Here is a 12,471-nt window from a genome sequence, read left to right as displayed (position 1 = left end):
CTTTGACCAATCTTTAAATGCAATTAATAGTTTGTTAAGATTTGATAACAAACAACATCTTTCATACATTCAGAAAAACATATTTGAGGTTTATGAATAAAGATTTTGAGATTTTGAAAAGTTGAGATTGCTTAGAGATTGAGATTGATCAAAGTGTGTGAGATAGGATTTCTGCTTGTATTGATTTCACATTTACTTTTGTAAAAAGTGTAATCCTTGTATCTGTTGAACAAGTTTCTTCTGTGTGTTTGTTGAGAAGTGTTGTGTGTTCTTGAGGGGATCAAGATCAACATTCTTAGTGTTGGTGTGTTAGCCAAGAGAAGTGTGTGTCTTGAGGGGATCAAGGTCACTTTCTTTGTTGTGTTTTAAGTGATCTAGGTTTGATTGCTTAGTGGAATTCCTCAGTGGTTTCTGAGAAAACTGGATGTATCTCTGGGGTTAGAGCGAACCAGTATAAACATCTGTGTGCATTCTCTCTATCCTTAATCTCTTTAAATTCAGGTTTGATATTTGTTTACTGGTATAAACAACTGATTGTTTCTGCGAAACAACCGATTGTTTTTTCTGGTGCTGTTGTTTTTACTTATTGTTTTGGCAAACTGTATTCCTTATCAATTGTTTCTTGAGATAATTTCATTCTTGACTTAAAAGTTTTCGAAATCCCTCTTTAAACCATTCACCCCCCTTCTAGTTTAAAGCCATCCAATCTAACAATTGGCATCAAGAGCTTGGTTCTTGAAATTTATTCAAGTGTGATCCTAAAACTGTTTTTTTATGGCTGAAAAGTTTTCTTTTGGAGAAGGTGCATGTTTAAACAAACCACCTTTGTTCTGTGGTATGAAATATGATTTGTGGTGCATAAGAATGAAATTCTTTGTTGAATCTTTTGATAGGAAAATATGGAATGTCATTACAAAGAACTATCTCATGCCTATATCTGAAAATGATTCTTCTGAAACTGAACATCTTGATTGTATAGCTATGAACATTATTGTATCTGCACTTGATTCTAATGAACTGCTCAAGGTTTCAGAATGTAGGTCTGCCAAAGAAATGTGGAATACCTTTGAAGAGTATCACAAGAATCCAAGGAGTGCATTGATGGAAAAAGAAGAATCTTCTGCTGAATCTTTCTCTTCAAAATCCAAAAAGAAGGGTCAATTTAAAACTTAATGTCCCAACAGAAGGAAGAGAAACTTCAAGAAACATGAGAAGAAAGGTAAATAAAGAAGAGCTAATAATGATAAAAACTCATCATCAAGTAAGGAAGAAAAGGCAAAGTTATGCTTAGTTGCTGAAGATGATGATCAATCATGTAGCTCAAGTGAGGTAAGTTCATGTGCTTCTTTAAATAAACAAAATTATAGTGAATTGCTTGAAGCTTTTAAAGAAACTCATGATGAAGCTAATCAATTGGTTCTTTCAAACAACCGATTGAAAGAACTTAACAGCAGGATGGAAAAGAGAGTGAAATCACTTGAAGATGAGATTGAAAAATCTAAAAATGATTTCAAAAATCTGGAAAATCATTTAAAAAATTCTTCTTGCAAGTGTGACACTCTCATTTGCGAAAATTGTGAAAATCTTGAGAAAAATGTTCATTATCTTGTTGACACTGTGGACAAGCTTTCAAAAGGGAAATCTAACTTTGAGAATGTCTAGGCATCTCAAAGCTGTGTTTTTGGAAAGGCTGGTTTAGGTTTCAATCCACATAACCAACAAGATAAGTTTTCAAAAAATATTTAAGAAAGCCAGTAAAACAACCGATTGTTAAATCGAAACAACCGGTTGTTACATTCTTTTATTGCATGAAAAAGGGCCATTCAGTTAGATTCTGCAAAATAAGAAAGTTCTCTGTTCCTAGAGGCTACATGAAATGGATTCCGAAAGGATGTGAGGTTCCAAATGAGAAAAAGAAATCAATTGGACCCACATTTGTGAAGGGACCAAATCTTGTTGCTTGAACTCATGCTTGTGCAGGAATTCTAAAGAAGTGTGAAGGACTAAGTCATATGATCAAGTTTTTGGAAGAAAAAGACCAACATTGAAGCTGAATCAATGCTCTGCATCTGTCCAAAGGCCCTCAACAGTTAAAAGAGGCTTCTTAATCATAAAGCACATGGCTCATTGAAAGAACAATATAAAGGATAATACCTTCCTTTCTCTGTTCTTAATTTCTGTTTTAAAGTTCTTTCACATGGTAAAATATCTTCTTTAAAATGCTTAACTTCATCTGCTTTGAACTTTTTCTGCTCATGGTTAAAATTCAAAATCAGTTTTAACTGCTGCAAAAAAACAACCGATTATTTCTTCGAAACAACCGATTGTTTTAAGCCTGGCAACATTGTAAAGAAATCAATTTAATTTCTATTTTGAATTTCTATCCGTTGCAGATCAATTTAAAGAGAGAATCCTTGGTCAATGAACCTGTGTTGAAAGGTGATCACGGTCAGAGAGAAGTTACAACAGTCATAAAGGAATATATTCCAAAATCTTGGAAATTCAAGAGCCTTAATGACTAGTCAAAGATCACATGTGAAGACAATGTGATTTTCAGCTTTTTCTGATGTTTTCTGTGCAGGGCAGGGTCAAGTCCTCTCTCTCTGAAAATCTGGTACCCACTCATGTCATTGAATGCTTTTTAATTCTATTACTGCTATAAAATCTGTTGCAGCTGATCTCTTCCACAAGAACAACCAATTGCAACATCTCTTGCAAAATCTGTGAGTGAGCTTTTCTCTGTTTTCTTCTCTGCCATCATGGACTCAACTCCTCCCACCTCAAAGAGAGTCAAAACCAGAGTTGTAAGGTCTGGAGGAAGGCTAGAAGGATGGTTTTCTGGAGACAATGATCTAATTGAGAGATATAGGTTTGAAACAAGCACCAAAGTGATAAACAACCCCAAGGTTGTGTGCTTTGATTGGATGAAAAGCCAAAAGCTGGACAATGTAAGGAGGGTGCTCAAAGATCAATCTCTCAGAAAGTTCTTGGAGATGAAGGGAAACATCTACCCAGATTTAATAAAGGTGTTCTACACAAATCTCAAGTTTGAGGGAAACAACCTAGTTTCTCATGTAAAAGGTGTAGATATGGAGATAACATATGATGTATGGGCTGCTGTTGCTGTTCTAAAGTACTCTTGCCTCAGAATCAACAAGGGGAACCTTGAAGTGTGTGTATTGAGGGGATCAAGGTCACTTTCTTGGTTGTGTTGTAAGTGATCTAGGTTTGATTGCTTAGTGGAATTCCTCAGTGGTTTCTGAGAAGACTGGATGTAGCTCTGGGTTTAGAGTGAACCAGTATAAACATCTGTGTGCATTCTCTCTATCCTTAATCTCTTTAAATTTAGTTTTAATATTTGTTTACTGGTATAAACAACCGATTGTTTCTGCGAAACAACCGATTGTTTTTCTGGTGCTGTTGTTTTTGCTTATTGTTTTGGCAAACTGGATTCCTTATCAATTGTTTCTTGAGATAATTTCATTCTTGACTTAAAAGTTTTCGAAATCCCTCTTTAAACCATTCACCCCCCTCTAGTTTAAAGCCATCCATTCTAACATATTTTTCAAAGACTTTACAGTGAAACACTGTTTATATAAAAACTTTCCAATATAATATCAAATTTAATTATATTTGAACAGTTGTATTTGAAAACATTTAAAACAAATATGGAAAACGTCATTCACTAAACATTTTAAGCACAAGGTATTTGAGATTTTCAAGTCCTCTATTTAACCTAGTTGGGCTCATGTTAAATGACTTATCTCTTAGGCGCGTTATTTCTTGCTTCGGTCAATTTGACGAGAAAAAACCCAACTTCTCTGAAGTGAACTCGCCTAGGCGAATTTAACTGAATTTTGAGCGTTCCAACTTTCCCTTTTCATCTTGTATATCCTTCTTTAGTCCTTCGATCTCCATTCTACCCTACAATCCTGAAATTAACACAAATTTGGGAATAAATAGTTCTTATTCATATTCTAATTACAAAATATGTAAAAAAGTTTAAATTCATAAATTAGGGATTAAATTATAATTATTTTATCAATAAATATCCATAAGTGTCTCTCTTTTAATATGAAATATTACTGAAATATGACACTTATTACTTTCCAAAATCATTTAATGAGTAATCGTATTTAAAAATGATGTTTTCTATGATTTAGAAATGTCAAATAAAATTTAGAAACGTAAACGCAGTGTCATAAAACATTCTAGTAATGTAAATATTAAGTATGGACACTTTCCTGACGCAGTGATTAATTTGATGAGTTGAAGATGCTCGTATTGTCTGATATGTACAATCTTTAGTGTTAGTCTGATGGCTTGTAAGCAAGTTCTTTCATATTGTTTTCCTTGTGTTAACCAAGGAGTTCGATTATCAAGATCTTATGATGAGGTTGTGTGCATTAGGATCTTCTTTACTACTTCGTCTGATCCATTCTATTAGTATCGTTTGTCTTAGTTTCCTGGAATCATCTTGTTTGTCCTTTGATATTTTTTGTCACGTCTTTTGTTCTTTAGATCTTATCATTATTATCTCTTATTCATTTATCAGAGATTAAAACCAAGATAGAATCGTTTGATGGTCTTCTATTGTGAGCGTGTGTCATTGTTTCATCTAACAGTGTTTTGTTGTTTGTATCGTCTGATGCATTGACATTAGTGGGTCTTTCTCATCTTCTCTGTTGTTTTTGTCTAAACTTATATTGCACATGAGTGAGCTTTGTCATACCACAATACACCTTATAGTGTTTGTTGTCATCAAAACACAGGGACGCTCATATCATGACCATCTAATGAGTATTAGACCGTCTACTAACTTAACATGTTACCATGTTACAATTACTATGTTTCCATTATTGAGGCATATTCTAAGTTCACATGGATTTATTGTTTAAAATCCAAATTTAAAAATCTTCTTATTTTTCAACAATTTAATATTGTGATTGAATTTTAGTTAAACACCAAAATAAAAAAAGTATTCAATATCGTGATTTACCATTTACTGATGTTTGTTTAGTCATGGTATCACTTAATGATTAACATGTCCACACACACACCATCAAAATGATATTGTGAAAATAAAACACAAACATAACACTAGTCTTCTCCACCTTGTTTCTTTGTGTCTCTAGTTTTGCTTTCACTATTGAAATGTATCTAATTAATAGACTATTGACTACTTTGTTGAATTTTAACATTCCCTTCATAGTGTTGTTAGAAGGATCCATAATTATAGCTTCTTAAAAAAAAATTGGGTTTGCTTGTTTCCCTTTTCTAAGAATGTGTTTTTCTAGGCTATTCATCCTTTATAAGGATTATATTTGTCTTTCTGATTCTAATAGGATTTAAGTTTTCAAAGATATGATTTTCAATGAACAAAGGTTCCCTAATTGTGATATTTTCTAACAAAGTCCTATAGAGGATATTTCCTTGTCTAAATATTTTCTCTTAATTCGCTCATATTCCTTTTGTTGCATCTTCAAAATCAACCTATTTTGTCCTCTTATGCTAGTCATAATATTAATGACCATCATTCATTTGTGTCACCCACTATTCATCCTAACTCTACTTCTAGACAGGTTCATCTTATGCAAACCATGTCCAAATTAAGATTACAAAATCCTCGTTCTTCATCCCTCATTGTTTATTTTTCACAGTGAACAAAAAGAATTAGACAAGCTTTACCTGGTCCAAATTGGCTTTCTACTACACAATGAGAATATTTTACTCTTCTAAAGAATTACAATTGGGATTTCATTCTCGTGCCCTCTAGTAGAAAAGAGTTGGCTATAAGAGAAAATTTTATCATGTTTTTCTCATTATTTTATTGTAACTGTTTACTATTTTTAATTATGTAGATTAACACTTTAATTTTTTCAAAAAAAAAATGTTGTTCAATTGTGTTTTGCAGGCGCTAGTTCGCATGTTGGTGGCGTGTGGCTAGGTGTGTGATGGAGTTGCGAGAGATGCAATGTTGTGTGGGTGGCGACGGTGATGCGGTGGTGTGTGTCCGCTGTTGTGCACGACTGTGACGCGTTTCACTACAAGTCGGAGGTGTCTTTTTGGAGGCGGCTTGGTAGCCTTTGCAAATGGTGGAGGGCTTTACAAGTTTTCTCATCCCATGGGATTGTTTGATGGATCGAGAAGTGTCTGCTAATAAGAAAGCATTTGCAATGCCAGGCCAAAGGAAGAAATTTTCTCAGGCTTTGGGAAATACATGTGACATTCATTTTTCCCAACTACCTACTCCTTGTATCAAGGGAGACATGGTTGTTGTTTGGGTTGATGAGGAAGATTACATGATTGGTCTTGAGGATTGCAAGATCCATGTACATGGTCGGATTATTCTATCTAAGGGGGATAAACCTTTCACACACCTTGATTTAACTAAAAAGCTACAACTTGTGTGGAAGGCTATTGGACCGTGGAAAGCAATCCCTCTTGGGAAGGGTTTCTATGAGTTTGAGTTCTCTTCTTTAGAAGACATGCGATTGATCCTCGGGATGGGTTCATTGCAGTTATCTCCTGATTTCTTGAGATTGTTTGCCTGGACAAAAGACTTTGTTCCATCTACTATGAAGAGTACTAAAACCCAGACCTGGGTTAGAATTTACCATTTTCCTTTAGAATATTGGAGACCAAGGGCGATATTTTCCATCACCAGAGGCATTGGTACTCCTTTGTCTTCGGATGATCATAGTTTGTTTGCTAGAGTGCTGGCGGATATTGATTTGTTGTCCCCTCTTCCCGATCACCTATTGGTTGAACGTTTATACTTTGCTTTTGAAGCCGACGTGGAATATGAATGGCTCCCTCCATTTCTCTCAAACTGTAAGATGATTGGGCATGAGCTTGCTTAATGTCGTGTGATTCATGATCAGGGTCGTGATCCTAGACATCAACATAAGCCTTCTTAGAAGAAAACTTCTGATGAACGGGAACATGGGAAGGTCGCGGTTCCTAAACAACATAAAGAGTATCGGAAGAAAGATCTGCATCTGAAGCTCGTGGAAGACCCTATTGGTAATTTGGCAACTAATGCTCCTGGCGGGGTTAATGCAGGGTCACTCTTGGGTCATCTTGCTTCTGATAAAACAGATGGAGGGGATAATGATTTTGCAGATATGGCTTCTCTCAAGGATGCCTCGGATCATGATAGGTCATCACCCAGGCAGGGGTTTTTCACTCCCACTTTTGATACAGTTACGGTTTAAGAACCATGAATAGTAAGGAATTCACCGGCTGTTATGCAAGCCAAGGGCTTAGAGTCACAACTTGTAGTAGATTCAGTTACACCTGCTATTGATGGTCATCATGTGAAGGTCTCTGCTCTTGTGGTTGTACCATTTTCGTCGCTTCATACCTCTCCTCGAAAGGCTAAATCACTTGGGGATGCTAAAGCACGAGTGACGACTCTTATTGTTGGTCATCATGTGAAGGTCTCTACTACTGTAGTTGTACCATCTCCGTCGTGTCATACCTCTCCTTGGAAGGCTAAATTACTCTGGGATGTTAAAGTACTACTCCCCAATAATGATATGTTGGTTCTACAAAATCACTTTTCCTCTCTTCATGGATTGGAAACTACAGATGTGGGAGGTGATCCTCATACTGGTACGCCAATTATTCTGACTGCCATTGTTGAATTTAATTATGAACATATCATTGTTGAAAATCAGGTCGTGATGGAAGAGGCCCCAATACCAACTCTATTGAAAGGCCACCAACATGTCAAATGTGTTAGATTGTATGGCTTTAAACTAGAGGGGGGTGAATGGTTTAAAGAGGGTTTTTACATACTTTTTAGTCTAGAATGAAATTCCTTTGAGAAAACTTGATTCAGAATTCAGTTTGCCAAAAACACAAAGCAATTTAACACAGCACCAGAAAAACAATCGGTTGTTTCGCAAAAACAATCAGTTGTTTATACCAGTTGAAAATATACAAACTGAAATTAAAGAGTTTAAGGGAGAGAGAGATTGCACACACAGTTTATACTGGTTCACTCTTAAACCAATAGCTACATCCTGTCTTCCCAGAAACCACTGGGGAATCCACTAAGTAACCAAACCTAGATTACTTACACACACCACCAAAAAAGTGACCTTGATCCCCTCAAGACACACATTTCCTTTGGCTTAGCACATACACCACCAAAAATGTTGATCTTGACAACCTCAAGAGCACACAACACTTCTTGGCCTAACACACCAGAGTTTATACAAAGTACAGAAGGATTAAACTTGTTACAGAATGATTTGAAATCAATACAATTGAAATCCTAACACTTTTTCTAGAGAAAGACACACAAGAACCAATCAATTCTCCCCCTATTTGTCTTCCCAAATAGACTATAACAGTTATAAGACAGATTTATGAAAGATTTTGAAGGTCAAGGATACCTAACTCATTTCGCAAAAAGAAAAACATTTCTTTTGGTAGAGGTTTTGTGAAGATATCAGCTAGTTGCAGCTTTGTCTCAATAAACTTCACTTCACAGTCTCCATTGCTCACATGATCCTTGATGAAATGATGATGAATCTCAATATGCTTAGTTCTTAAGTGTTGAATCTGATTTTTGGTAAGATTTATAGCACTTGTGTTGTAACACATCAAAGGGACCTTGCTGATTTGTAATCCAAAGTCTGCAAGTTGGTGTTTGAGCCAGAGGATTTGTGCACAACAGCTTCTAGCAGCAATGTACTCAGCCTCTGCAGTAGAGAGAGCCACACAAGCTTGCTTCTTGCTATGCCATGAGATGAAGTGATGTGATTCCAATAGCCACATAGAACAAGATTCTTGACATTTTTAGGAATCACCTTGAGCTGGAAAATATAGAGGCACTTTTCTTAGAGTTGGATCATTGTTCTAAGACAAGAACTCACCAATAACTAGTACCAAATCCCAAACTCATTTGGATGAACCAAATATTGTCAAATTGAATCAACAAAGAGATTAAAACTGGAATTGACCGAACAGAATTGAACAAATGATCAAATGAACCGAACCAAAACAGAAATTAAAAACAGAAACAGAACATAGTGCTGGAAAAAATAGAAAAACCGAAACTGAAAAACTCAAGAACACAAAGCAACATGAACAATTGAAGAAGAAGAAAGGAAGGAGAAGAGAATGCTCATGAAGATGGAAGGAGGATGGATGATCTCGCCACTAGAAGTGTGGAATGCTCCTAGATGAGAGTGATGCTGCCACTTGAGGACTCCATTGATCCATCAAGATAAGACTAGAGAAGAAGGCTCCAAAAGCTCTCCAAAGGTCACTCAAAATTTGAGTAGAGTTTTCTTAGATTAATTCCAATCTGAATTTTACAAAGAGAGCACCTCTATATATAGCCTAAGGTGCTGAAAAACTAAGCTAAAACATTTTAAAATTCCCTCCTAAACTATTCTAGAAACCGGCGCCTAAAACAAACCTCCTAAGGCACCTCCTATTCTACTCCTACACCTCTCTACTAATACACCCCCCTAAAGCTCCTAATTAAAACCTACAAGATGCTAAAACAAAAGAGGTTTCTAATGTTTTCCTCTAAGCACCTTTAACTAAAGAAATTACAAAAAGAGAAAATAAATGTCCTCTAGCTCCCAAAGCTTTGAACATGCTTCTTGTAATCCTTTGAGGTGGACTTTGACCTCCATGGGCGTCCTCCATTTGTGCCTCCACCTCTTCTTGAGCTTGATGATTGGCCTCCATGTCCTCTTGAGCTTGATCTCCATCATACTCCCCGAGTTGGGGAGAATTCGACCACGAATTCTGGAGACCTACAGAAAAAGGAGTTAGATCTCTGACATTAAAAGTATGACTACCTAAGAAAGTATCAGGCATATCTAACTCATAAGCATTGTCATTAATCCTCTTGAGGACTTGGAAAGGTCCATCCCCTCGAGGCATTAGTTTGGACTTCCTTTGAGTAGGAAAACGATCCTTTCTCAAGTGAAGCCAAACCCAATCGCCCTCTTCAAACAACAATGCTTTTCTCCTTTTATTGGCAAGTTCAGCATACTTGTCAACCTTCTTCTCAATTCTCTTCTTGATGTCTTTATGCAAAGTTTTCACAAAAGAAGCCTTTTCATCTCCATCTTTGCACAAGACATCTTCAAGAAGGGGGATAGGAAGAAGATCAAGAGGTGTTAGGGGATTAAACCCATAGACCACCTCAAAAGGAGAATGGGAGGTGGTAGAATTTACTACTCGGTTATATGCAAACTCAACATGGGGTAGTAAATTCTCCCACACTCTAGGATTCCCCGAAATAAAGCATCTCAATAGTTGTCCCAAGGTTCTATTTACCACCTCGGTTTGACCATCAGTTTGTGGGTGGCAAGTGGTAGAAAATAAAAGCTTAGTTCCAAGCTTGCCCCACAAGGTCTTCCAAAAGTGACTCAAGAACTTAGGATCTCTATCGGACACTATAGACCTAGGAATCCCATGCAAGCGAACCACTTCTTGGAAGAAGAGGTTTGCAATGTGGCATGCATCATCCACTTTGTGGCAAGGAATAAAGTGAGCCATTTTTGAAAAACGATCCACTACCACAAAAATGGAGTCCTTTCCCTTTGATGTCTTGGGTAAGCCTAAGATGAAATCCAAAGATATATCTACCCAAGGCATTGAAGGGATAGGAAGAGGAGTATATAGACCATGGGGATGCATTTTAGACTTAGCTTTGCGGCAAGCTATGCATTTATCACACAAACTATGAACATGTTTATGCATATGAGGCCAAAAGAAATGTTCATGCAACACATCCAAAGTTTTAGCAACCCCAAAATGTCCCATTAAACCCCCCTCATGAGCTTCTCTAACAAGAGATAATCTAATAGAGCATTGGGGAACACAAAGACGTTTTCCTTTAAAAAGAAAGCCATCTTGAATAAAAAAGTCTTTGTGTCCTCCTTTAAGACACTCTTGATAGATGGGAGAAAAATCAAGGTCATTATGATAAAGTTCCTTAATGTGATCAAAACCAAGATATTGAGAGGTTAAAAGATTTAGCAAGGTGTATCTTCTAGAAAGAGCATCCGCCACAATATTTATTTTGCCTTGCTTGTGTTTGATCACAAAAGGAAATTGCTCAATGAATTCCACCCACTTAGCATGCCTCTTGTTAAGTTTGTTTTGGCTTTTCAAATATTTAAGAGATTCATGATCACTATGTATCACAAACTCTTTGGGAAAAAGATAGTGTTGCCAAGTAAACAAAGCCCTAACAAGTGCATATAATTCCTTATCATAGGTGGAATAGTTGAGATGACTTCCCTTCAATTTCTCACTAAAATAGGCTATGGGGTGGCCCTCTTGAAGGAGAACAGCCCCAATACCTATGCTTGAAGCATCACACTCAATCTCAAATGTCTTAGTGAAATTAGGAAGGGCCAAGATGGGAGCATTAGTCAATTTTTCTTTCAAAGTATCAAAAGCATTTTGTTGTGCTTCTCCCCAATGAAAGACCACATCCTTTTTCACTATGTCATTGAGTGGTGCGGCAATGGTACCAAAGTTTGGGACAAATCTTCTATAGAAAGAAGCAAGCCCATGAAAACTTCGAACCTCATTCAAAGATTTCGGTGTAGGCCAATTTTGAATGGCCACCACCTTTGTTTTGTCCACATGGACCCCTTTACAACTCACAACAAACCCTAGGAATTCTATATGATCAAGAGCAAACATACATTTAGCAAGGTTAGCATACAAATGTTCCTTCCTAAGGGTTTCTAAAACTTGCCTAACATGCAACCTATGGTCATTCAAAGATAAGCTATAAATGAGAATGTCATCAAAGTAAACCACAACAAACTTACCAATGAAAGGTCTAAGAACATGATGCATGAGGCGCATGAAGGTACTTGGTGCATTAGTTAAACCAAAAGGCATAACTAACCACTCATATAAACCAAAGTTGGTCTTAAAAGCCGTCTTCCATTCATCACACGGTTTGATACGGATTTGATTGTAGCCGCTTTTAAGATCAATCTTTGAAAAGATTTTAGAACCATGTAATTCATCCAACAAATCATCTAGTCTAGGTATGGGATGCCTATACTTAATGGTTATGTTATTTATGGCCCTACAATCTGAACACATTCGCCATGTGCCATCCTTTTTTGGCACTAAGATGATAGGCATAGCACAAGGACTCATGCTATCTTGCACCCACCCTTTCTCAATCAAAGCCTCAACTTGTTGGCGAATTTCCTTGGTTTCACTTGGATTGGTCCTATATGCTGGACGATTTGGTAAAGAAGAGCCCGGTATCAAATCAATTTGGTGCTCAATCCCTCTCAAAGGTGGAAGTCCTTTTGGAGGATCTTGAAACACATCTTTGAACTCTTCTACCAAATTTTCCAAGCAATGAGGACTATCAACAAGTGATTCTACTCTAAGAGTTCTAGGGATGGCTAAAAAAAGAGGATGACGAGCCACTATTTCCCTTTCAATGTCACGCCTAGA

The 12,471-nt window shown here is 36.7% G+C and overlaps 1 protein-coding gene across 1 annotated transcript; it reads left to right on the top strand.

Annotated features, from left to right (window-relative positions):
- The first annotated feature begins 6,092 nt into the window (after positions 1–6,092).
- Positions 6,093–7,217, top strand: LOC137815561 (uncharacterized). The gene is made up of 2 exons (XM_068618676.1): positions 6,093–6,834; positions 7,066–7,217. Exons 1-2 carry the CDS (start codon positions 6,093–6,095, stop codon positions 7,215–7,217), a joined length of 894 nt encoding a protein of 297 aa, XP_068474777.1.
- Positions 7,218–12,471: the final 5,254 nt, after the last annotated feature.

The sequence above is a fragment of the Phaseolus vulgaris genome, chromosome 1 (assembly GCF_051622355.1).
Source record: "Phaseolus vulgaris cultivar YP4 chromosome 1, ASM5162235v1, whole genome shotgun sequence".
Lineage (NCBI taxonomy): Eukaryota > Viridiplantae > Streptophyta > Magnoliopsida > Fabales > Fabaceae > Phaseolus > Phaseolus vulgaris.
The sequence above is the reverse complement of the archived record's forward strand: the minus strand, read 5'-3'. Positions and strand labels throughout refer to the sequence as shown.

Excerpts from the sequence above, each read along its gene's own strand:
- LOC137815561 (XM_068618676.1), top strand. The coding sequence starts at position 6,093 with ATGGTGGAGGGCTTTACAAGTTTTCTCATCCCATGGGATTGTTTGATG. Across the intron at positions 6,835-7,065 it reads CCCTCCATTTCTCTCAAACT|GGTCACTCTTGGGTCATCTT; the intron begins GTAAGATGATTG and ends GGGTTAATGCAG.